Genomic DNA, 24,302 nt, shown 5'->3' on the forward strand with positions numbered 1-24,302 from the left:
CGTAATTATCTCCACGGAATATGAAAATAGAGACACGATAAATCACTTATTTTCAGATTCTAAAACGTGATTTTACATCGTAACCAGTCGTAAAACATTGATGAATAAATTATCAGGCGCAAGCCATGCTGAAATTAGCAGATGCTTTCCCCCCCCTCCCCCCTCCATGCTGTTTCCCCGGCTTATTAAAACTCTATTTAACGTAACCTCGTAGAGTCAATGCAGCAGGCAGCTGCACCTGCATTTCGTACTACAAATAAATAGCGGAACGAATTTCGTCCCTTTTATCCAACTTTAGCGAATCACCAGGTATATTTTTCCTTCGAAGAAAATAACGTCTCTCTCTCTCTCTCTCTCTCTCTCTCTCTCTCTCTCTCTCTCTCTCTCTCTCTCTCTCTCTCTCTCTCTCTCTCTCTCTCTCTCTCTCTCTCTCTCTCTCTCTCACTCTAAAAATTTTCAGGGAAAAAATAATTCTCGACAGCAAAGATATTCTGCATTTGATTGATCGACCTTTGAACGAGATACTTGGTCGAAGTTCAAGTCTTGTATTCTCTCTTAACGTGTTTCATATTTCTTCGTTGTTCGAAATTGCAAATGTTTTCTCTTTATTACTTTCACTTTTTTTGAATTGCATTTTTCACTCGATTTGTGTACATTTGAATTGATAATAAAATATTTTAATAGAAAGGATACAAGAAATTTTTTAATCTTATTTCTTCAAGTGAATAAAACTATAGATACTTAAGGAAATATATAATTTGCACGTTGAATAATCTGGATGAGATAGTTAAAGTAGCTTCACTTTCCATTTATCACGGTGCTTTTGAATTATTTTTTCGTATCATAAATTGTAATAATCGAAAAAAATTAATTTTTGAAATTAATTTTAATCGTTGATTTATTTATCCCTTATCTAAAGTTTTAGCTTTTATTTCGATGCACAATTTTGATGCTCGATTTGGGCTGATTATTGAAAAGCTTTTTGATAGAACATAAACTTGCATTATACGATATGAAAATAGCGTATAAAATATCCACAAACATATATTCAGATATGGTAAGTTCAATAAGAATAGTAATTAAATCGTTTGAACAATTAATTTTTTTAAAGCTATAATTAATTCTTTTTAATTTTCAATATTATTTGAAATTTTTTTTTAACACTGAACATTTAAACATTCCATTTGCAAACAAATTTTTTAATAGAAAAAATATTATAAATTATATTTTGAAAACATTGGATAGAAATAGAAGCATAATGTTTATTTTGACAAAAAAATTTGAAACTATGATACTAAAATATAATACAAATTAATTTTAAAACACTGTTTCTCAATCCTTTTTTTTTTTAAATCCTATCTTATTAATGCTTCAATGACTTTTTATTGTAAAATTTGTAATAATAATTAATCAAGTTCTGAAAGACAATTTAAATATTCTCTATAGTTAAATTATTATTTTGATGCTCAATTTCAATTCTGATTTTTTTAATTATATTATCTAGAAACATATACCTGGATATTAACATTAAGAATTAATATTCCTAAAAATTGCTTATTATTTTATTTTTGCTTATTTTTGTTTATTATTTTATTTTTTTATTTTTGGTTTTTTTTGCTTATTATTTTATTTTTTTATTTTTGCTTATTTTTGCTTATTATTTTATTTTTATTTTATTTTTATTTTTTTTTATTTTTGCTTTTTATTTTTGCTTATTTTTGCTTATTATTTTATTTTTTTTAATACTTTATTATGATTCAATATATCATGTGTATTAACACGTTCACTATCACGTGTCACATGATACCGTACCATTTTTCATAATGAACATTGATTTATTAATTTTGATGAAATTTTGTTGCACTCGTTAACTATGATTATGCACATTAAAAAGATTGATTGATAACATTATATTTTTTTCGTATTATGCAAAATTAATACGATCAAAGTATTTCTCTTTAAATGTTAAAGTATATTAATATTTGAAGCTCTATACTTTCTTTAAAATAAAATAAGGAAGACTTGTATGAGCTTTAAGAATCTTTGTAAAATTAGATCTTTGTTTTTGCTAATATAAATGGAGCAAAAATTATAATACCTTCAGCTTTCATAGATAAATTTTTTAAATATTTTTAATTTATTTTTCTTACCTTCATTTTAAATCATGCATCTAATCAAAACTTTCGACATTATTTCAATTCTGATTTTTTTAATTATATGTAGAAACATGTATCTGGATATTAACATTAAGAATTAATATTCCTAAAAATTGCTTTCTAAGAAGTGTACATTTTATATTGAGAAACACTGTTCTTTGACAGAAAGTGTTCACTCTAAAATTTATAAATTTTTATAGATTTTTTAAGAATGTCAATGATTTTGATGAAAATTTTATGTCTACAGCTGACAAATATCTAAATATATCTAAAGCATATTGTTCAACTTTTCAGATAAAAATAAACGAGCCACTTCCTACACGATTTTGACCAATTTTTTTCAAAAATTTTTATTTACACACCAGTTAGAAATTAATTCCTCTAACTTTCTCAAATTATTCAATTTTAAAAAAAAAAGTTATTCCATTTTGTAAAGATTCTCAGATATATGAAAAGAATATTTACAAAGTTTTTCCATCTCGTTATCATAATTTAATCTTTAATTTAATCTGAAATATATATTCCGAAAGGAAAAATTGTCCGAAAAATAGGCGAAACGTGTCCGGAATTTTGAAAATCGAACAAACTTGTTTTTCGCTCGAGAAGCGTCAACAATAGAAAAGGACGTAACTAGTTCAAAATCATAAAACGTTACATTTCCGGGATCGATACGAACGCCAAACTGGACCAAGAGAATCGAAGATGTCTCTATAATAGACGACTGTTCAAAACTTTCCAACTTGGCAACCCTGGCCGCCACACTCGAAACTTATATTCCAACACGTATCGCCCGCTTGCCCCTGTTTTTCCTTTAGATCGATAACAGGACAGTTTCGAAGCTAATTTTTACCCTTGCTGAGAGAGAAGAGTCCTAAGAATAGATATTTAAACATTGTTAAAGAAACTTTTCGATGTTACGATTTCGCTTGTCTTTACCTTCCGTCCCCCTACCGTCGACTCGATTAAAAGTTGTTTGCGCGGCTGACATCTGTGGGGCAAGGATGAACAACACACGTTTCCTGGACGGGATCCAGAAACGATGAGCGGAAGAAATATAAAATTTCGCGCGTCGATAATAAGCACTGTCGTTCAAGCTTGGTTATATAGAGTGTGCACGCGAGAGAAATTACGATATTACTTTTAACCAATTTATCTGATTTATTTTAGTTTAGCTGAAATATAGGAATCTGTAGTGTCGACAGAAATCGTAGCTTTGATATTAAAGGTAAATTATTAATTTATAAAATTGTGTTATACGGAATATAATATACAAGCGTGTTCATAATATACAAGTCGAATTTAAAGATAATCGAAAGATAAAGATAGAATATTATGGAAAATTCTAAATGTGGATATCTTGATTGTTATATATTTTTATAATACATCAATCGATACAATTCAATATTCAAACTTTTATTTATTTACCAAGGTTAAGAACCAACAATTATCGAAAGTTGATACATCCTTTTTCAAATCCAAGAAAATTATATAATATTTGTTATCAAAAATATACCGATTAATTTCTATTCAAATTATTTTATTTTATTTATCTATCGAGGTTAAGAACCAACAATTATCAAAAGTTGATAAAATAATAATTTTTCAAATCCAATATTCATCACATTTCTTCGAAAATTATATAATATTTGTCATCAAAAATATATCGATTAATTTCTATTTTAAAATTAAAATTTTATTTTATTTATCTATGGAGAAGCAACAATTATCGAAAGTTGGTACATCAATTCGACATTCGTTCGTTTTCTAATGCCAAATATAAAGATTTCGTCGTGTTAATATTAATTTCGTTCAACCTTATGAAAGAAAGAGAGAGAGAGAGAGATCCTTCTCTCGATTGGTCTGATTTTAGACGAAAAACCCGTATCGATAGGTTTGGCATTTACGTACCAAGGGAAATAAAACACCGACAAAGGATAAAGTGCATTCGATGAATACGAAAGTAACGATGGAGCTAGTGGATCTTCCTTTGTCCTCGAATAATTCACCCTCAAAGGGGCGAACTAATGGCGAGCTTTGTCGATGCAAGGGAAGCATTTAACGGATGCCGACGTTACTCGGCGACACATCTACAACCGGTGTTTCTACCTCTGCGTACCTTTGTTTCTTCAATTAGGGGAACGAAGGATGAAGAGAGACAGAGAGAGAGAGAAAGAGGAAGACAGAGAGGATGTGATCTTTGATTATTCTTGTCGGTTACGTTGGATGAAAATTGCAACCAACAAACCTATTAGAAAATAATGAAGCGCGAATCGTCGTTGAAATTCAGAAAGGTGAAATAAGAGCGTGTATATATATATATATATGTGTGTATATGTGTGCGTGTATATGTATGGATAGATGAGTCGGCTGCGTTCTATTTACATTTTTTATACCGGTTCGTCGTAGCTCGAAGGAAAGGAAATTGTTTTCATCGAAATTTCTATTCGATGTTTTATATATATATATATATTCTTTCTTAGCTTTCTTTTTATTTGTATATATAATTTTAATTGTAATTGTTATTAAAATTTTTTTCCAATTTTTTTTTTTATATATATATATAGCTTCGATTCCATTTCAAAAATCGAAATATTTCCTCTTTGAAAAAAAATTTTCAAAGAGAAAAGCGGTACGGAAACTCGAAATATAATTTGTAATTTAAATTTTGAATAAAAATTTAGATAAATTAATATATATATATATATATATATATATATATATACGATGGTTTTATGGCGACGAGAGATGAAAGCGAAAAAGAACAATTCGAATTCGATATTATAAAGATAATATTAAAAATTCGAGTGCAGTAGGAATAAAAATTATAAAAAAATAATTCTTTATTTATAATTAATTACTTCTTTATCATTTTTGAATGAAAAATTGCAATTACATACGCATATATAATCGCATTTAATCCATATTCTATTATAAAATGATTCATAAAATAACATCCATCACAGAAAATGAATATTGCATTGTATCATATAATTCCACGAAAAATGTCAAAGTCTGAAATTCGAAACTTCCAATACATCGTAATTAATAATATTCTTAATTACCCTTTTCTGCATGATCTATACATGCATATCTTATTACCCTCCATTATGGAAAATCAATATATCAACGTATCATAGTGTCTTGAATTTATAAAAGATCAAGTATTACGTCGATTTACAACATCTTTAATCAAATACATTCTAACTTGTATATAACTCAATATTCTCAAACTTTTTAAATTTTGCAAGGATCGTTTAACATTTCTCTTGGAAGAAATACTTTTTAGTTGCAACTTAATTCAGTTATTAATAATTAAAATATACTTGAAAATATATTTCTGCTTCGTATAATAATACCATATTTTCCTATATAAAAAAGACTAAACAAATTATCAATCTATTCTATAAAACTTAAAAAACTTGTTTTTCAACTTCCTACAAAAAATTATTTATAATTATCGTTCATTAAATCCCTTCTAATTAAACCCAATTTTCAAATACTACTATATATAGAACCTCATTTGATATGAACGAAATTTCACATGGTACCTGATTACGCCAACTTTAGAACCGAGCTCCTATTATCTGAACTACCGAGCATCCAGTTATATAAGCAATCTTTATAATATAATCCAATAATAGACTGCAGAATATATAAAATAATAAAATTAGAGAGAAACCCAAATATCACAATAGTAAATTTTGAATATTTTATATATTTTTTTTTATCATATCATACAAATTTTTGTACATTTAAATTTTATATAAAAGCATTGTGAAATAAATAATAAAAGATCAACTTTAACATTAAACAGTTTCAACGTTTCAACGTTTATTATATTTGCAAACGCTCGTTTCTGAATTTATAATATTTGATACATTATTATTATCGCGTAACATTTTAGACAAAATGTTCTACAAAATCCTTTCCCTTCCTTCCTTATAAATGAACACGAACTTGCCTTTATTTTAATCTTAATCGGAGATCCGGTGGAACAATTGGAATTAAATTTTATGTAAACAGCCTGGTCAACGCGCTTATCTCTCCGCGACACGGATTCGTACAAACGTAACAAAACTTGTCCTTTTCAGTTTATCTCTGCATGTAAATAAAATCTACAAACGGCAAAGATTCTCGATCGATAAAAACGGAAATATATCAATTTCCAAATTTCATTTCACTCGTCCCAATTCCATTTCCACCTGTAAAAATGGTAACCGGTTCAAATTCACGCTTCCTTTTCCTCCAACTTCCTTCTAATTTCCAATTCGCGAATCTCTATTCACGGAGAATAAAACCACGAAAGGTATATATCGACGCATTCTACAGGAGAGAAAGGAGTGGGGGGTTCGCGCTACTTCTCTCGATAAAGAATGGAACCCCCCTCCTCGCCCCATCCTATCCCCTCCCTTCCGCGTTTTGATCCGTTCGGCAAACAACGTGCTCGCGTCGGGTAGACGTGTCCGACCAATCCCACTGGACTGGGCTGGCTGCACTGAGAAAGGTGCACCGCGGACGACTTTTGCAAGAAAATTCGATAAAGCTGAACGCGGCATCCGCGCTCATAGTATGCATGCATACTTTGCATGCGTGAAAAGGCGACCGGTTGTATGCTGCGATACATATCGGTAAAATATCGCTTGTCCGCTCGGGGTGATCCCTTGAATCGATCGTTTATCGAATAACTCGAGATACGTATTTTTTAATATTATTTTTATTTGATATTAATTCACAAGTTGTTTATTGTGTGAAGATGAAAATTACGTGCAATCAGATGGAGAAATAATAGAAAGGAAATTCACTTGATCTGAGGAGAAATTTCGAGCAAAGTTAAATTTTAACGTAATGATATTTAAATTAGAAATATTTTTTTTTTAAGTTGATATTTTTATCTTTAAGTATATTTTAAAGTAATATTGGAATCGAAGAGTTGATTTCAAGATGATATTATATTAATAACAAAAATTTTGTATTAATATAATCAATTTATTAATTTTTTAATAAATACAGTAAATACAGTATAAAACTGTAAACTGTTTAATTATTCCTTTCGAATTTCGTATTTTATAACTCTTTGATAAAGAATTTAATTAAACAATTTATTTAGATTTGTAAAACATTGACAAAGTTTAAAGTCATAAAATAAAATCTATATAAAGAATTATTATTTTAGTAGCACAATTTATGAATTCGAATGAGTTGTATGAAGATTTCTGTGAAAATCGACTACATCTGTGTTTTTGAATATTATCAAAGTATTAAATTTATATTTATATTCATCGGACTCGATTCAACTATTTTTGCGCGTAAGTTTATCAATTTATAATTTTCAGTAGAGAATTTAGAATAATTTAAATTGCGAATTAAGTTTTAAGAAAAACTTAAAGGAAGTCGTATTGCCAATTTTTCGCTCTATAAGTGCTCTTTGCTCTCTTTGTTCTGCTAACTACCAAAAGTAATTAAAGACTTGGAAAGGATTTTAAGAAAACGAAAAATTAAAAACTTCGAACCTCTCTTAAAAATCTCATCTTAAAAAATTCATAAAGCAACTTTTGCATACGTTAATTCCTTTTCTCTCTCTCTCTGGATTATCAGAAAGAGAGTTAACATCATTCCAATTTCTTCTTTTCGCTTGGGCGTGTGTGATAACACGAACAAAAAAAAAAAAAAAAGAAAAAGAACGAAAGAAAGAAAGAAAGGAAGCCGCGCGGTTTTCCGCTACAAAGCTCTCCGCGATACCGTTGAAAGAAAAGGTCACGATTTTCTTGTTAGAATTTCGTTTGTCCATTCTCTTTGGTGGCCAAATGCATTACGTGCATTCCATACGAGGGCAAAAACGTTTCGAGGAGGAGCAAAGAGAAGTCAATAACATTTCTCCGCTGCTGATTTAATTATGTCCCCGTTGTCAATGGTGTCGCCATCTCCAAAAGAATTCCAGTTCCAGTGTCGAGAGAAAAAGAAGAGAAAAAAAATATCGCGTTGAAATTCATAAATCGTTCGCCGTGAAGCGGTGTTGCGAGATGAAAAATCGGTGTGGAATGTTATTGGCTTTCAAACGCGTATATTATTAAATATTTCGTTGAACCTCGTTGAATCTCGTTCCACGGTCGAAAGTTAACAGAGTGAAGTCGGTGTGTGTGTGTACACGAGTGTATACAGTCGAGAAAGATAGAGAGCGTCGTATAGCGGAATAAGTCGGATGGAAAATGTATTTAGATAAATAACAACTCTGTTCGTATACGTTCTCTCGATTTCAATGTTAGATTAGGTTTGTTATGTAATCCAGTATATTTTATCGATTGAACTTGTGTGATCCTTTCGTATGATTTTCAATGTTTGTTTAAAAAACAAATATAAATACATAGCAAAAATTTCGTGAAAATTTATACTGACTTGGCTTTTAAATATCATATGATATAAATAAAGCATCTTCATTTTATAATATTTCCTTTTCTTTATCCAAAGCAAATTTCAATTAATAAGACTCAATCGATAATTGTTTGAGAAATTTTTCAAAGATGAATCATGAGTGTTGCGATGAAAAAATAAATATTACTTAATATTTTCATTGTTTGTTTAAAAACTAATGTATCCAAATATTTATTCAATTTTATTCGAAAATTTTTTAAAATCTTCTTTACCGTTGCATCAACGTTATTTAATTGAATTATTTTGATAGGGGTTTTCACAAAATTTTGTTGAAAAGAAATTTAAATAAAAAATATATTCACTTGAAATTAAATAGTCTAAAGTTAATTAAATGTTCTTATTGAAATCAAACTATATGATTGTATTCGTTAATTTCTGATAACATTATTTATAATAAATATAAATATATAGCAAAGATTTCGTGAAAATTTATACTGACTTGGCTTTTAAATATCATATAATATAAATAAAGCAATCTCAATAAAAGCAGGCTTTTATTCATTTATCTAACGTAAATTTCAGTTAGCTACAACAAAACTCAATCGATAATTGTTTGAGAAATCTTTCAAAAATGAGCCACGAGTATTGAGATGAGAAAATAAATATTATTTAATATTTTCATTGTTTCAATGTTTGTTTAAAAATTAATGTATTCAAATATTTATTCAATTTTATTCGAGAATTTTTTAAAATCTTCTTTACCGTTGCATCAACGTTATTTAATTATTGAATTATTTTGATAATTTTCACAAAATTTTATTGAAAAGAAATTTAAATAAAAGATATATTCATTTGAAGATAAATATAATATTCTAAAACGAATATTCTTATTGAAATCAAACTATATGATTGTAATATTCGTTAATCTTTGATAACATTATTTATAACAAATATAAATACATAGCAAAGACTTCGTAAAAATTTATACTGACTTGGTTTTTAAATGATATAAATAAAGCAGTCTCATTTATTCATTTATCTAACGCAAATTTCAATTAGTTACAAGACTCAATCGATAATTATTTGAAAAATCTTTCAAAGATGAGCTACAAATAAAATGAGAAAATAAATATTATTTAATATTTTCATTGTTTTTTTAGTTTATTAAATCTTATTAAATCTTTATTAAATCTTATATAAAAAAAATATTTCTTTGATTGGAATAATTACTTTTGATCTATATTATGATTATTTTTTTTTTACAATTCAAAATAGAAAGAATTTTAAACTTGGATTATATCCAAAAGATCCAGAATTATTATAATACTATTGGTATAACTATAAAAAAGAATAATATTCAAATAATAAAAGCATAGACTAATGATAAAATTAAATTATTAGATACTTGTAGGTAAGGAAGAATAATAATGGTATAGCAATAGGAACGAAGAAGGTAAGAAAGAAAAGGAATAGAATCTAGATAGATTTGAAATGGTTGGATTTGTTTCGTCATATATAACAAACATGAAACTTTATCGTTAAACGTTATCATTGGAAAAAAAGTTTTAATGTGATATGGAATTTTATTTCGTGAATCTCTAAGTTTAATTAAATTGTTTGATTAATCATACATTTAAAAGAGTGTTCATTTCACGATGTAATTTATGCATCGACTATCTTATCTCCTCTCGTGTTATTATTTTGAGAATTTTGTTTCGAATAGTTTGAATTTGAATCCATTTTTAAATCAAATCAAATATTTCGCGTTACTTATTATAAAGTTTAAAATAGAATTCGTGTAATAGATAAATAATAGTGGTAGTTTTGAGAAATTTTGTTGGTTAGAAATTTTTTTCATCTCATTTCATCTCATGTCCATAAATATTTAGCCTGGCTGAAGCAAAGGATTTTGTGTAACCCAATTTCAAGTTTGCGAATATCTTCGATTTTATGCAAAGAGGTTTTCGTGGTAAATAAGATTGCTTAAGTCTTCGTGACATTTAACCTTAGTTTCCAAGCATCAATGAAATCGATAATACTATTTAGATAATCTTGCAAAACGTTTAACGAGGTTTATCAGCTATCAAGAATAGAGAACTGTATTGCATCATTGGAAAATAAAGCTGATTCACAATCTCTGGTAAGGGGAAGGTCATAAACAAAGTAAAGATCGGATCCAGAAATTAATTCTTGCGGACAATCTGATTTGCAGTCATAAAACGAGACGTGAAAGACGTCGAAGAATAAATAGAAATACGAATAATCCATTATTGAATCTAATATTATAGATCAATCTCCATAGATAAGTATATATATATTTTTGATGAATTGAATCAAATTGCAACAAATATGTCTCATTCTGTTTATTCTATTTATTTGATGAACTGTGGAATGCATTTTATGAAAATCAACTGATTATATTATTATTATATGTTTGATATTTCTCCATGCATCATATATCTTCTATCAAATTTATCTTAATACATAAAATTTCCTATATTATTCAATCTCTGATTTCAATAATAATTCTTACTGAGTAAATTCTAAATTTGGAATTGAAAGATGATGATAAACATGTCAACATGATAATCCATCGTTGATTGATTAATTTGAAAAATGTTTTGGATATATAAATAGCGTGATATATACTGTCGTATTTATCTTAAAGTATTACATCAAAGTGTTTTAATACAAAGATTAAATCAAAGTTATTTGCTGATCGTCTCATTATTCCGATTTTATTTCGTTGTCAAATGATTTTCAATTACTTTATTACTTCGATATGATCATATCATGAAAAATATTGAAATCTGAACAATCGTCAAATCAATTTTTAATGCTTCAAAAAAAATTGTTTAAAATTTTCTTCCTACATTTTGATACATGTATATAATTTTTTCTTTTGTTTTTTGTCATACAATTCCAGGCCGTATGTACAGTTCATATTTTTTGTTTGAAATCCATCAAATTTTTTTATATTTTCATCTCCACACAAATTTTCCTGCGTCATTTTCTGCTTCGATACACACTTATGACTTGTCGCTGAAAATTACTGTATATGTATATATTCTTTCAAATATTTTTTTCTTATATCATATTTTGAAAGTAAAAAAGATATTTTTTTCCATTTTTTTTTTGCAGAATAAACAATCCATTTTGTTCAATCGATTGCTCGTTGTCGTGTCGATCAGAAACATGCTCCTCCTATTTATCTTTTAATTTTATCTTTAGAGGTTATCTGTCTCATTTTTTTTTTTTTTTTTCATATTGCATCGTAATTACCTGTCGACTTTGATCCATCTTATATTTGTTGCACAAAGACATGATCTTTCGCAATTTCCAATACTTCTGATCCCTGATAAATTTCTTCTTTATATAACTTTGTATCAAATACTTTGATTACAGTTCAAAATTTCTGTTTTCCATCTCCTTTCCACTACTTTTCTTGCTTGTTTACAAGCTCAATTATCTTCAACTCAAAACTTTTAGAATACTGTTAGGTACACATATATATATATATATATATATATACAGTATTTCCTCACTTTTTAATAATAATTAAAGTAGATGTTGCTTACTTATTTTTTGACTAAGCTAAGATTCTTACTGTTGATCATTTCCTTTCATCAATCATTGAATTATGATTATAATATTTTTTTCTTTCCATACATTTTGCTTTGCCTCCTCTATTTCTCTTTGTCATCCATTCAATGATAAATAACAATTCCTAATGTATTATTTTTTCCATTATATATATACTTTCGATAATGTATAGTGTGTGTGATATATATGTAGAAATGCGTTTCAAGAAATAGGTTTTCTGTTTAAAAATATAAACGTGACCTTCATTTCAAATTGCAAACTCAAATAAATATTGGCTCAAATAAATATCGTACATATGCCTCTCGATATTTTCCAACGATATTTTGTTTCCAACGTTTATAACTTTTCGAGATATTTACGTTTCTAAAAAAAAAAAACATACATATACATACTGTATAATAATACATGTATTAAGCCTAAATTAAAAACTTTCTTAGGGATTTTTTTATCATTTGCAAATATTCTTCGAATAATTTTCCAATGACAGATTATATGCTTCAGATTATAAATATATAATCTATAATAAATTATCTATTTGGAACTCTCGAATTCCAGAAATTTCTGCTAGCTTTTTTAGAGAAGGGGAAATGTTTTAAAAATGTAGAATAACAAAAGACTTTTCCCCTGGAGTTTTTTTTAACTCTCCTTCTTTTTTAACATCTCCGTTGTAATATTATCGTACCCAGGGGCTTCTCTTTTATTAGTATTTTTGGCCAGTGCGGTAATGAAAACGGGGGATAAAGTCGAAATCTTTGTTCAATTCCCATTCCCCTCGTTCGAATGCTATTAACGAGATAATCCACGTGTGATTGCTGCAGAAGGGATTCTACCGTAGATTTCCTTATAGACCTGAAAAAAAAAAAAAAAGAACAAGACCTTAATTTTGACGAAAATTCGAGGTCAATTTTCTCTTTCGAGAGAAAAAAATGAATGAATCTATTTTATCTTCTATGTTTCTTCTAGAAATTTTTTTGAATCGAAGATTTTCTCGAGTCATTTCTTTTTCACTTTTTCCTGTTAATTGTAATATTTAAAATAATTTTTATCGAAATCGTTCCTCTAGTTTTTCTAATCCTAATGGATATAATAAAAGAAAAGATCGATAATTAGATTTTTTTCTCTCACATTGCAAGAATTTATTGAGCAGATAATTTTCAATTTCAGTTTCAGGGAAGATATTCCAGTATACAGATATTTTATTTTGGAATAATCTATCTATGGTTGGGAGCACCAGTTTACGAAGCATGTCGAAGTCATTTGTCGGTTCCAGTTAAAGGAGTGATCGTAGTTCGAGATAAACACGATAGTTAATGGATCAAATTTATATTTTATGCGTGGATTTTACAGGATAAATGTCTTGACGATGATCGTACTTTCTTTTTTTTTTTTTTTTAGATTTATCGGCAGAAAAGTTTTTCCAAAAATCCTATATTTCGAATAAATAAAAAGAGAACCATCCAGACGATCGAACTTGAATTATAAATAACACGAATAAATAGCCCGAGGAGAGTAGAATTGTAGGAACGAAAAATATTTCAGAGAATAATAATAATTGGTTGAGTTTAAAATTTTATCGCTTCTTTTATCGCTTTTTAAAAGTATTTTCCTCCTCTTGGAAATGAGAAAGAAAAGATAAAAGAATTTAATTTGAGTAGAAAATTGAATCATTAGTTTAGTTATTTTAAGTAACGTCTCTGTGAAGTTGAGAAACACTGTAAGGCAAGATAGAAAAATAAATCTATTTTTATCTCTCTGTTATTTTGAAAATCCAGAAAGAAATTACCTCTTATTATTGTTTAAATCTATATATAAAATCTGAATTGAAATTGCTATTTGAAATTTTCAATACTAGTGATTGTGAAGAAATTCCCTTTGATTTTGCATCTTGTTGATTTTTCAATATTTTTTTTTTTTCCGAATAAATCGAAAGTTGATCCAACATTTTATCAATTGAATTAATGGAAGAAGTGTATGATATTATTGAAAGAGGGTAGAATTACAATTCTTCTTTTTCAAAGAGAGAAAGAGAAGAGTTGCTCATTGTTGACATTGAATATTGTACGAGCACTATTGAATGAGAATCTCTTTCATTCATTTGAGAGTTGTTTGGATATTTGGAATTCTTAAGAGTCATGATTTCGACGATATAATCTTTATTCTAAATTTTTTTTTCTATTAAATTTCCCTACAAAACACATACACACATACATACACACACACATATATATATATATATTATATAATCACTTTTGACTCTCGTTGTATATTTACCTAAGCCACGCAATGTATTAGGATGTATCGATCGGTTTCGGTGATTACGTGTAAACATAGAGGTATATGTCCTTAACGTTAAACCAATAATATGATGTACACGCTTGTCTATATACTTTGCGAAATTCTAAGTGTAATTAATTAAATATTATACGTATCTCAATTTCCTCTTGTATTCTGCCACTGTTTTATGTAGAATCTGATCGTACGAACGAAATTCTTCCGAATTCGAAACCGATTACGTTTGCTCAAAGCTCGCATAGAGGAAGGATAAACATCGATTAACCTCTTTGCGAGATATCTCGCGACCCAATTTCCCTCGTGCGATGCTGTAGATGAGATATCTGGCGATCGATGTCCCCCGTGTGACGTCTTGGACGAGATATCTCGCGTGTTCAACTCTTGAAGAAAGTGAGGTTAGCTTGAGATTCTTGGCTATATTTTGTAGCAACAGTCTTAACGATCTTCTTCTCGTTGGATTTTTTTGATCAATTTTTGTCAAATTCATATTTACTATGAATTTTTATTCGCTGCATTGTGTAATTCAATATTTGTTTATATAATGAAAAATAATTCTTTTATTGGTAAATTGTAATTTTAAGAGATTCATTTTATGAATGCTACTTACATTTATTAGTATTAATGATCTTGTTTAATAGTTATACTTTTACACAAATTATTTTATTGCATGCATGTGTGATTGCAAATTCGAGGTTAAATTCATGAAAGAGTAATAAAAATTTAACATTAGAATTATGTACACTTTATGTATACTTAATGTATATAAATTTTAATAAAATTAAATATTTGATATTTGAGATGAATGAATAATGAAAGAGTAATAATATTTCTAACATTAGAATTATTAATGTAAATATATTTATAATGGATACACGAATAATTGTAATCAAATGATAATATGATAAAAGTAAATTATTTAAGATTGAATCAGGATTAGATATTTCATATTTGAAATAGAAAAGAGATTCAAAATATATTTCAAAATTTTATATAAAGTTTTTAAATTTTTTATATAAAATATTGGGAAGTTGATAAAAATAGGTAAATTAATATAAAAAAATTAAATGGAAAATATAGGGATAGAACATATTTTTTCGTAGCTTCATTTTCGAATAAATTCATATTGAAGAATTGTACTCGAGAATGCGTACATAATCACACTTTTTATTTATGTTTGAAAAATGTGCTACTCGTATTGCTATTTCAATTTGCATATTACATGAGATAATGTGAACATTGAAATAAAATTCTATCTTAATAGTTTTATCTTAATTCTTTTAATCCAATTCGCAAGTTAATTCGCTCTTTCAAGATTTCAACGATTTGAACGATGATCTCTCTAATTAGCAACTTATACGTATGCAACACGTGCATCTAATGCGAGAATCATGTCTATATTTTTAATTACTGTTAGCAGAGCTATGAGAATTTGATTTGAATATAATATAACAGCTATTAGATATTCAATTTTTTTGATATCATCATCTTATGACAACTTCAGAATAATTCTGCTTTTATGAAATTTTCCTCCAATTCAATAATTGGAATATATGCAATTAACTGACACTAATAAGACACTAATCTCTAAATTAATTATTCTTCTTTCTTCACTTAAATTGTTAAATTTCTATGTATTAGAAATTGCTGCCAATGATATAAAAAATATATAATATAGAAAATTAAAAGCTTAAGAATTTTGATTAGTAAATTGATCTGTTAAGACTAATTCACCTATATTTATATATCATCGCGTTAATTTTTCAAGTACAAATGAATTTTCATCAATTTATCAATCTCAATTTATTATAAATTCTAAAAAAAAATATACATCTTTGTTTTAGTATTTCGATAAAATCTTATACATAAGAAATATAGATTTTGGATAAAAGTATGTGAAAATTAAAAAAATATAGAAAGAATTGACGAGGAGACAAATTATTTGAATTACGGAATAGTAAGACAATCATATTATACTTCATTAGTTAAATAATATTCAAACAATATTAATATTAGTTTGTTTCTATTTATTATTTTATCAATTATAAGTTGTGTATACATTTGTTATTTAATTTTATATTCGTTATTTTCTTTTGCATCAACGAGATCCAGTGCAAAACTCGTTTCTAAATCTGTTTATTGTTAAACTCGTCTAATTGAGAAACATTGTCTAATAGACAATGTCTACACATACAATATGTGGCGTCATTGTCCAACTGTTTGCAGACAATGTATGCAAACTGTTTACGAACAATGTCGTGTGTTCGCATGTAACAATGTCTTTACCTTTGAGCGAGATCGTGATTTATAAAGCATATTCATTTTTCAATTTATAGAAAAAAAGAAAGAAAAGAAACAAAATTGAGATGTAGATTTTTAGTCAAAATTTATGAGTGTGAAAATAATCTTCTTTAAACGAATAAATCTCGAAATTAGCTCTGAAATTTAAGAATTTTGTTAAAAAAATCACTTTGAAATTTTGCAACAATTCCTACTTTTATAATATTAATTTATTAATTTATCTAGCTTAACATTCGTTTATTAATCTAATATTTTATTTACACGTTTTCCTCTCATTTAATTGTAATTGTGCAGACATTGTTTGATCTCTTGTTTTCTATTCGAATGGAAGACAAAATACTTACCTGTGGATCGTTCACGGACTATTTTGTCTTTCGTTATTTGCGGATTATGCAAATTGTTTATTGGACACATGTCTGCAGATAATTGTGTCTCAGTTTGAAGCTTTATTTGCACCCATAAGTCTTCACTGTTACTTAATCCCGTTTCAAATGACAATCGAGATGAGATTATGTTTGTGTTTTGCGTTGAAGATATAATACACAGCTTTGCCAGACAAGGCTCTAAATTTTCAGTACATGACATCACATTCTCATTTGAGAGTAATAGTGGGGGGAAAAAGCTACCGAGGACAGAATAACATGATACGATTGCCACACCATCTACCGGAATACTTATGTTAAGGTATGTTTTCATGCGATACTAAATATCATGATTTTCTTTGTCAAAATGTTTTATGATCATATCTGTGATTGTACATTTCTTAAACACATCTCGTATTCTCTAATTCTATTTTTCATTTTAGAGATTTTTAATTTTATATTTTTCTTCGATAATTAAAACTAGATTATATTTTTATCCATATATCATAACAATAATTCTGTTAATTTTATAGTAAATTTTAAATGGAATTCGTTTCTGTTTATTTCTTTTCGAATTCAAAAAAGTAAGTATACGTAATATATTTTAATGAAAAAGAAAAAAAGTAGAAAATAAAAAAAAAACTTTTTTTCTTCTTTATTTTTAAAATGAATTTACATTTTTCATATAATCATTATTTATTCTACTAGTTTCCACTACTAGTTTTTATAATTCGTTCATGAAAAAATTAATATCTTTTTCTCGAAATCGCAATCCACCATACAGTTCAAACTTAGTACCTAGTGATTTTCACTAAGTAAAATTAAAGGAACTAGAAAGACAATCATTTCAGTTGTGATGAAAACATAAAATCTGTTGTGAAGAAATAGTTTCAAAATTATATAAATTGTGAAAATTAATATAACATTTAATAAAAATATATTGCAATAGTTTCATAAAGATATTTCTTTATTTAAAAGAGAGCAAAGTTTTTCATTCTCTACATTATTATATCATTATCAAGTAATATATTATAGTCAAACGTACGTATAAAAATATTTATCGCTTCAAATTGACGTAGCATCATATAGCTCATCCTCTTTAAGCGCATTTACAGTAAAAAATCTTTCGAGTTTTGGTGGAAATTGAAACGATATTTTCTCGAACGCATTATCGACGTATCCAAAACGTGATGAAATACATTAAGGTTATCCCACGCAACAGCTGTAAGGGATTCCCTTACCGTTCGAGAAATTTCATTTCCTCAAACGACTCGTTCGAAGACGTGTCGGGAATGGAAGTTTCTCGAGACGATTGAAAAGCTGGGAATGGGCGAACGGGTCAATCGTTCCTGTGTCCTGCAAGCTCGGCCAACGATTTACATCCAAGATCGTGCATGAATCAAGGGAGTTCCTACGGTGACGCATCGCTTCGTGTTATGAATATTTACGAGCAAGTCCAGCGCCGATTTCACTCGTGCGAAATTTCTCAACGAGAATTTGTCAAGAAACAAACGCCACCGTTTCGAACCTCAACTTCGACGTGGAACTACTTGTTACAGCTATGCATGATCCAGCTTAATCCCTTAACAGTTTAGATCTCGCCTCTGGAATCCACCATTTACGATTCTCACCAAATTCCCGATGTAATATTTAGGGGAATTTAGGGTTAAGGCTATCGGGCGGGGTGTTCATAATTCCTGAAATTGAAGCTACACGACCTCAATTATTGAGGTGTTGGCAGAGTAATGGATGTGTTCTTTAATATCCCCATTTTACCTTAAAGTCCCTTATGCCAAGAGATAATGGAATTCGTGATAGAGTTAACGGTATATAAAGAGAAATACATATATCTACAATACCAACAAAGATAGATTTTGGACAAAGTTATAATTCAATTCAAAAATCATAATTTTTTTGTTCTTTCTATAAAACTGTTGGAGAAAGATCTTTTTTTATAGAAACAAGTATTTATATGTTGTCAGATGATGTCTTTTTTATTATTTTTGTGATAATGTAGTATCATAAATTAACAATGATCAAATTTAATACTATTGTAACTATGATTTGGAAGTTGATTAATTTCTTTAATATTAAGATTTCTAGATATAGCATTTCTATGAATAAATAATATTAAATTTTGATCATTATTTCCATCATTAATATCATTATTATTAAAAAATTTATTTTATCCAATCTATTAAATTTTATATAATTCATTTTCTTGTTGATTTTTTTTTTTCATATATCAAGAATTTCATCAATTATAACTTTATTAAATTTAATGATAATATAGATAATCATTTATTTGAGATTTATTTTTAAGAATTTTTATCATAGAGATTCAAGATTAATTATCGCATCATTAATATTCGTCATATTAATAACCAGCTGGTTTCTTCTTTTCCTTATTTTTAAAACATTGAGAAAGTAATCAGAAAATTGGAAAAAATGTTGAAAATGATTTTGAAATTGGCTTGTAAAAATACATTCGCAAGTTGAAAAAATATTTCCAGTAATTTATATTTATAAAAAGAAGATTTAAATTTTTTTATACTTTGAAACAATTTATGATGAAATAAAAGATTTCAAACTTTTTAAACTTGTATTTATGTCCCAGTTATTCTGGCCAAACTTTAATAATTCTATTATTAATGTCATATAAACATTATATGATATTTTTATAACTATACCATAATATATCACTGAAAACATTGTCAAAAAATTATACGAAACGTGAAATAAATAGCAATAAACAATGTGTATTATTATTTACAATATATGATCAAATCAATATTTTAAAATCGTCAGAAGATGTGATAATACTTTTCTAATGTAATTCTACAATTCCATTTTCCAAAATGGACCAATATTTTTATTTGCTAATAAAACAAGATCAAAGCAAACATCAAAGAGTTTTGAATTCAATCTTCTACATTCACTGCCAAATTTATATCGATAAGAATGGTGAACATTTTGAAATACAATTGTACAGAAATAAAAATATTTTCTACTTTACATACTGAAATCATATTTAAACAATTATCATTTTATAAAATATATTTGGCTGGAACACACATGATATATTGTTAACATCGATCCGCATATTTTTTGCGCAAATTTTAACATTTTTTTCCCTCAATAAAGAACCAATGATTTCTCGTATCGCGACAATCTTCATTAACGACACACAGTCAATTAAATTCACACAGTGTGTAAAAGAAACGAATCAGATTCAGAGACAGGTCAATGAGGCTGAAATGAATGGTCCAACTTACTAATTGAAAGTGAGGTTATTGAAATTTCAAGTTGCAGGGAACCGCGCCACGTGAAAAAAAAGAGGGGGAAGGGGACGGGGTGGGGTGGGGGGGGGAGAATGAATGCGCCCTCTTTCTAATTACTTCGACCGGGATTCGTTGAACAAACGATCAGACCGGCAAACGGGCGAAATAACGAAATTCCATCTGCTCGAGCCCTTTCATTGGACAACGACATTTCATGGACGCGCAACGCGATTCTCCGCCGACTGGCAACTTTCTTTCGCGAATGAAAAGGGAGAATCCCGGTGAAAGAGGGCGGCGCGACGCGAACAATGCCGGGAGCCAAGATAGAGGAAACTAGCCACGTGTTTGTGGAAGAAAGAGATCTCTTTTGAAAAGGAGCAATTGAGCGTCCCCCCTTCTTAGCCAAGATAAAGCGATTCGCAACCATCCTGCTAATTTTTTAACAAGTTATCCGATTTGGCAACCAACGATACACCCCTCCCGACCTTTTGACATTTAATAATCCCAGTATACTAATTTAATATTTTAAGTATTAATTTCTTTAGCTCTTTGGAACATTCTAATCCATTTCTCGTTCTGCTTGTTACATGATTTATTAATATTGTTATACAGAAAAAAATTCTGACATGTATGGAAATTTATAAAGAGTGAAATTGAAGGAGTGCTGTTGTAGAAAGTTACTGATGAGTAGTCATTATGATCATTTATATACTGTGTTACAAGAAAATTCATCTAAAAATTGGTAATTTTTCTTACTTACATAATATTTTTTATCATATTTGGCTTATAATAGATATAATAACAGATGTATAAATATATTCTCGTTCAAATCATTTGACAACTTTTATCGCAAATTTTTATTTTTAAATTATTTTTAATTAATAGAAAAATAGCTAAAATCGTTGAATTTTTTTTAATTTTTATAATTGTTTATTTCTTGTTCCAAAATAAAATTTTTGTTATTCATGTAATACACTTAAATTTTTTTTAAATAATATCTGATATTTTAAATAAATTTTTTTATGTTTAAATTATAATTAACGAAATACAATTCTATAAATATTTTATTAATTATTAATTTGTATTTATTCATATTTGTATAATCAATGGCAAAATTCATCTTTAATTCTCTCTAAAAATTCCATAGAATATACATAACATTTTATTACAAAAATTGTTCAATAAAGATTTTAGTTGTACATACGATGTATTTTTAAGTACATCCACAGTATATCGAAATGCGCACGCTATTGTTTCACCTTCCATTAACGCAATGGCCCACTTGCGAAAAATACCCTCGGAGAGTCTTCAAGAAGAATAGCAAACTCTCTAGATAGGTTTCAGTTCAAGGATTAAAGGATTATTGGTTGTCTTGGCGATCATTTTGTTCTTTGCTGGAATTCAACATGATTCGTTGAAATACTTTTAAACGGAAGTACAACTGTCGTGTGAAGTTGTGCAGTGTTGCCGTTTCTAACGCATTTACTTGTATTTCTCAACTGGGACATTTAAAGTTGACGATGGATACGTACATGTATATGTATTATATAGATAGGAAGTTTCCTTTAAATGAAATATCTTTCATAAGGGATTAAAGTTATCAGAAGAATATTTTAATAAATATTTTATTGACAAATTCAAATCATTATTATATAATGCAAATTATTTTTTTGCAGGTTAAGTAATCAGGAAGATTTTAACTTCATTTTTTGTTTTTAACATAGAGCTATACAATTTTGAATGTAGTAATTGATTTATTTAAGCATTTTGTAAATCTAAATGAAAAAAACTATAGGTTTAGGAGATTGTGTAGCTTAAAGTTTATGAATTTTTATAAAATAAAAAAAGAATGTTATGAAAAACATGTTTTTATAAAAATTATATAAAAGTACTACATTATGTAATATTAATAATTTTGTTTTATTTTTTTAAGTGGAATCATATAATTTTTAATGCAGTAATTATTTATCAAAAAGTTATTAAGTTATTTATGTTCGAAAAATTTTAAATTATAACTTGAAGAAATATCCGATATCATACTATATATTCATACTCTCCTTGTCTTCCTATGTAAGCTTTACAAACTTCAAATCAAAATATTTCTTAAATTGATACTTTTCCTACATAAGTAAATATACAGAATGCTCAAATAAATCGATTGCATTGAAAATTATATAATTTTATTAAAAACCTAAAAAAAAAAAATTTAATTTCTATCGAATATTTTTTTTTAAAATCAAACAATTTTTATTAAAATCTTTTCTTTTGATAATTTCTCCCTTATGAGATATTCCATTATTCCATTATCGTCATTCAAAGGAAATCCTTGTGTATTACTATCTATTTATTATTTGCTCTTATTATTGAGAATATATCTGTTTCCTTGATATTATTGCCCTCTGCACTGTCCTTTTCTTTGTACTATTCTTGCCTCGTTTATCCTCGCACTACAAACATCAAGAGCAACATTATGAGCAATTAAGTCTGTAATGCACATGCGAGTTTCCAAAGTACTCATGTGGACTACAAACAAACAGTGAAAGGACTAGTTATTAGAGACATAAATATTTTATAGATCTAATAACTTTATATTTCAAAGTTTATTACAGATATTATCTTCTTACGGTTATGTTTCATTATGTTTAATTATAAACTGATTTTAAGTGGCATATTCTAGTTTATATGATTATAATTTTTTTAAATAAAAATGAGATAGAGATATAAGGGATTTAAATATTCTTTTTGTCACTTATTTCTTATTATCAATATATTAAAAATTTATATTAATACAAATGATATATTGCAAGTTTTAATAGTCTTCTATAATATAGTTACTTAAAATATAAATAATAAAATGAAAAAATTCAATATAGATAAATTAATATGTCGAATGAATATTCAATATTACAGATTACATATTGAAAGAAAGGAATAAGATCAATAAAAATACAAAATATCAATATACAAGATTTTTTTAATTTACTTTTCAAAATAAATTCTTCGAAATTTAATATAACATTTTATATGAGATATTTAATATTTGAACCTATTTTATTTATGTTTAATTGCCTTGCATCATTTTGTTGAATATCAAATAAGAATCGAAATCGTTTATCTTTCAATCTCAATTTTGTGACAATAAAAAAATGTTTGCTAATATTAAATCAAAAAAGTGAAGAGAGTGATTAATATACCGATAAATTGGTATTTTTATTAGTCTACTTACTTTCTTGTTGCATTGTGTATTTGTAAATCGATTTTACAATTAATTACATTTAATCTGAAATCTCTGGACTTTTATAGAAAATACGATTTGCTTTCTCTTTTTAAATTATAATGATTTACCACTCCAGAGGCTAATAAACATTTTTTTTTTTCCAATATCGTTCAGATTTATACGTACTTTTCCTCTTTTATAAATATATATATAAATACACATATTGATAATGAAAAATAATTAGGATAAAAGAAATAAGAGGTATTTTATATTTCAGTGATATTGAAATATAATTATATTGTTAGAGATAATATGTTGAATAATTTTTCCATACACATGTAATATTATTTGGCGAATATATATATATAAAATTATTTTCACACATATTGTAAATATACACACACACATATATATATATATATTTAAATTACATTTTCTTGATTTAATTTTATGATTACATATATATATATAAAGTATATATTTTTTTAAAAAATTTGATTTAATTTTGAATTAGATTTGGATCAAGTTTAGATTAAGTTTGGATTAAACTCGCTTTACAATACCTGAGGAATATTCTAGTTTTATTCATTCTATCCCTCGAGTGTTCCGTGATATATTAATTGCTTCGTGAAGCACCCAAGAGGAAAATTTAGATCAACATCAAAGTATGTTTAATTTAAGTTAGATTTTGTTTGCAATAATGATAAAATTTTCGAAAATTATT

At 27.3% G+C, this 24,302-nt stretch overlaps 2 protein-coding genes across 6 annotated transcripts in view; one reads left to right on the top strand and one right to left on the bottom strand.

Annotated features, from left to right (window-relative positions):
• Positions 1-24,302, top strand: part of LOC410140 (gamma-aminobutyric acid type B receptor subunit 2) — a 218,919-nt gene that overhangs the window by 96,482 nt on the left and 98,135 nt on the right. The gene's annotated exons all lie outside the window — the stretch shown is intronic.
• On the bottom strand, positions 12,305-17,401 carry LOC100577507. 3 transcript variants are annotated; one of them, XR_001703714.2, is made up of 3 exons: positions 17,063-17,390; positions 12,811-12,977; positions 12,305-12,491 (listed from the first exon to the last, which is right to left on the bottom strand). XR_001703714.2 is itself a non-coding variant. In XM_003249708.4 (2 exons), exons 1-2 carry the CDS (start codon positions 17,301-17,303, stop codon positions 12,970-12,972), a joined length of 249 nt encoding a protein of 82 aa, XP_003249756.3. In that variant the 5' UTR covers positions 17,304-17,390; the 3' UTR covers positions 12,575-12,969. The 3 variants fall into 3 exon arrangements, 1 of the variants encoding a protein (XP_003249756.3); XR_408880.3 differs by lacking the exon at positions 12,305-12,491 and adding an exon at positions 14,376-14,800 and having other exon boundaries at positions 12,572-12,977; positions 17,063-17,401; XM_003249708.4 differs by lacking the exon at positions 12,305-12,491 and having other exon boundaries at positions 12,575-12,977.

This window comes from Apis mellifera, linkage group LG7 (assembly GCF_003254395.2).
Source record: "Apis mellifera strain DH4 linkage group LG7, Amel_HAv3.1, whole genome shotgun sequence".
Classification (NCBI taxonomy): Eukaryota; Metazoa; Arthropoda; class Insecta; order Hymenoptera; family Apidae; genus Apis; species Apis mellifera.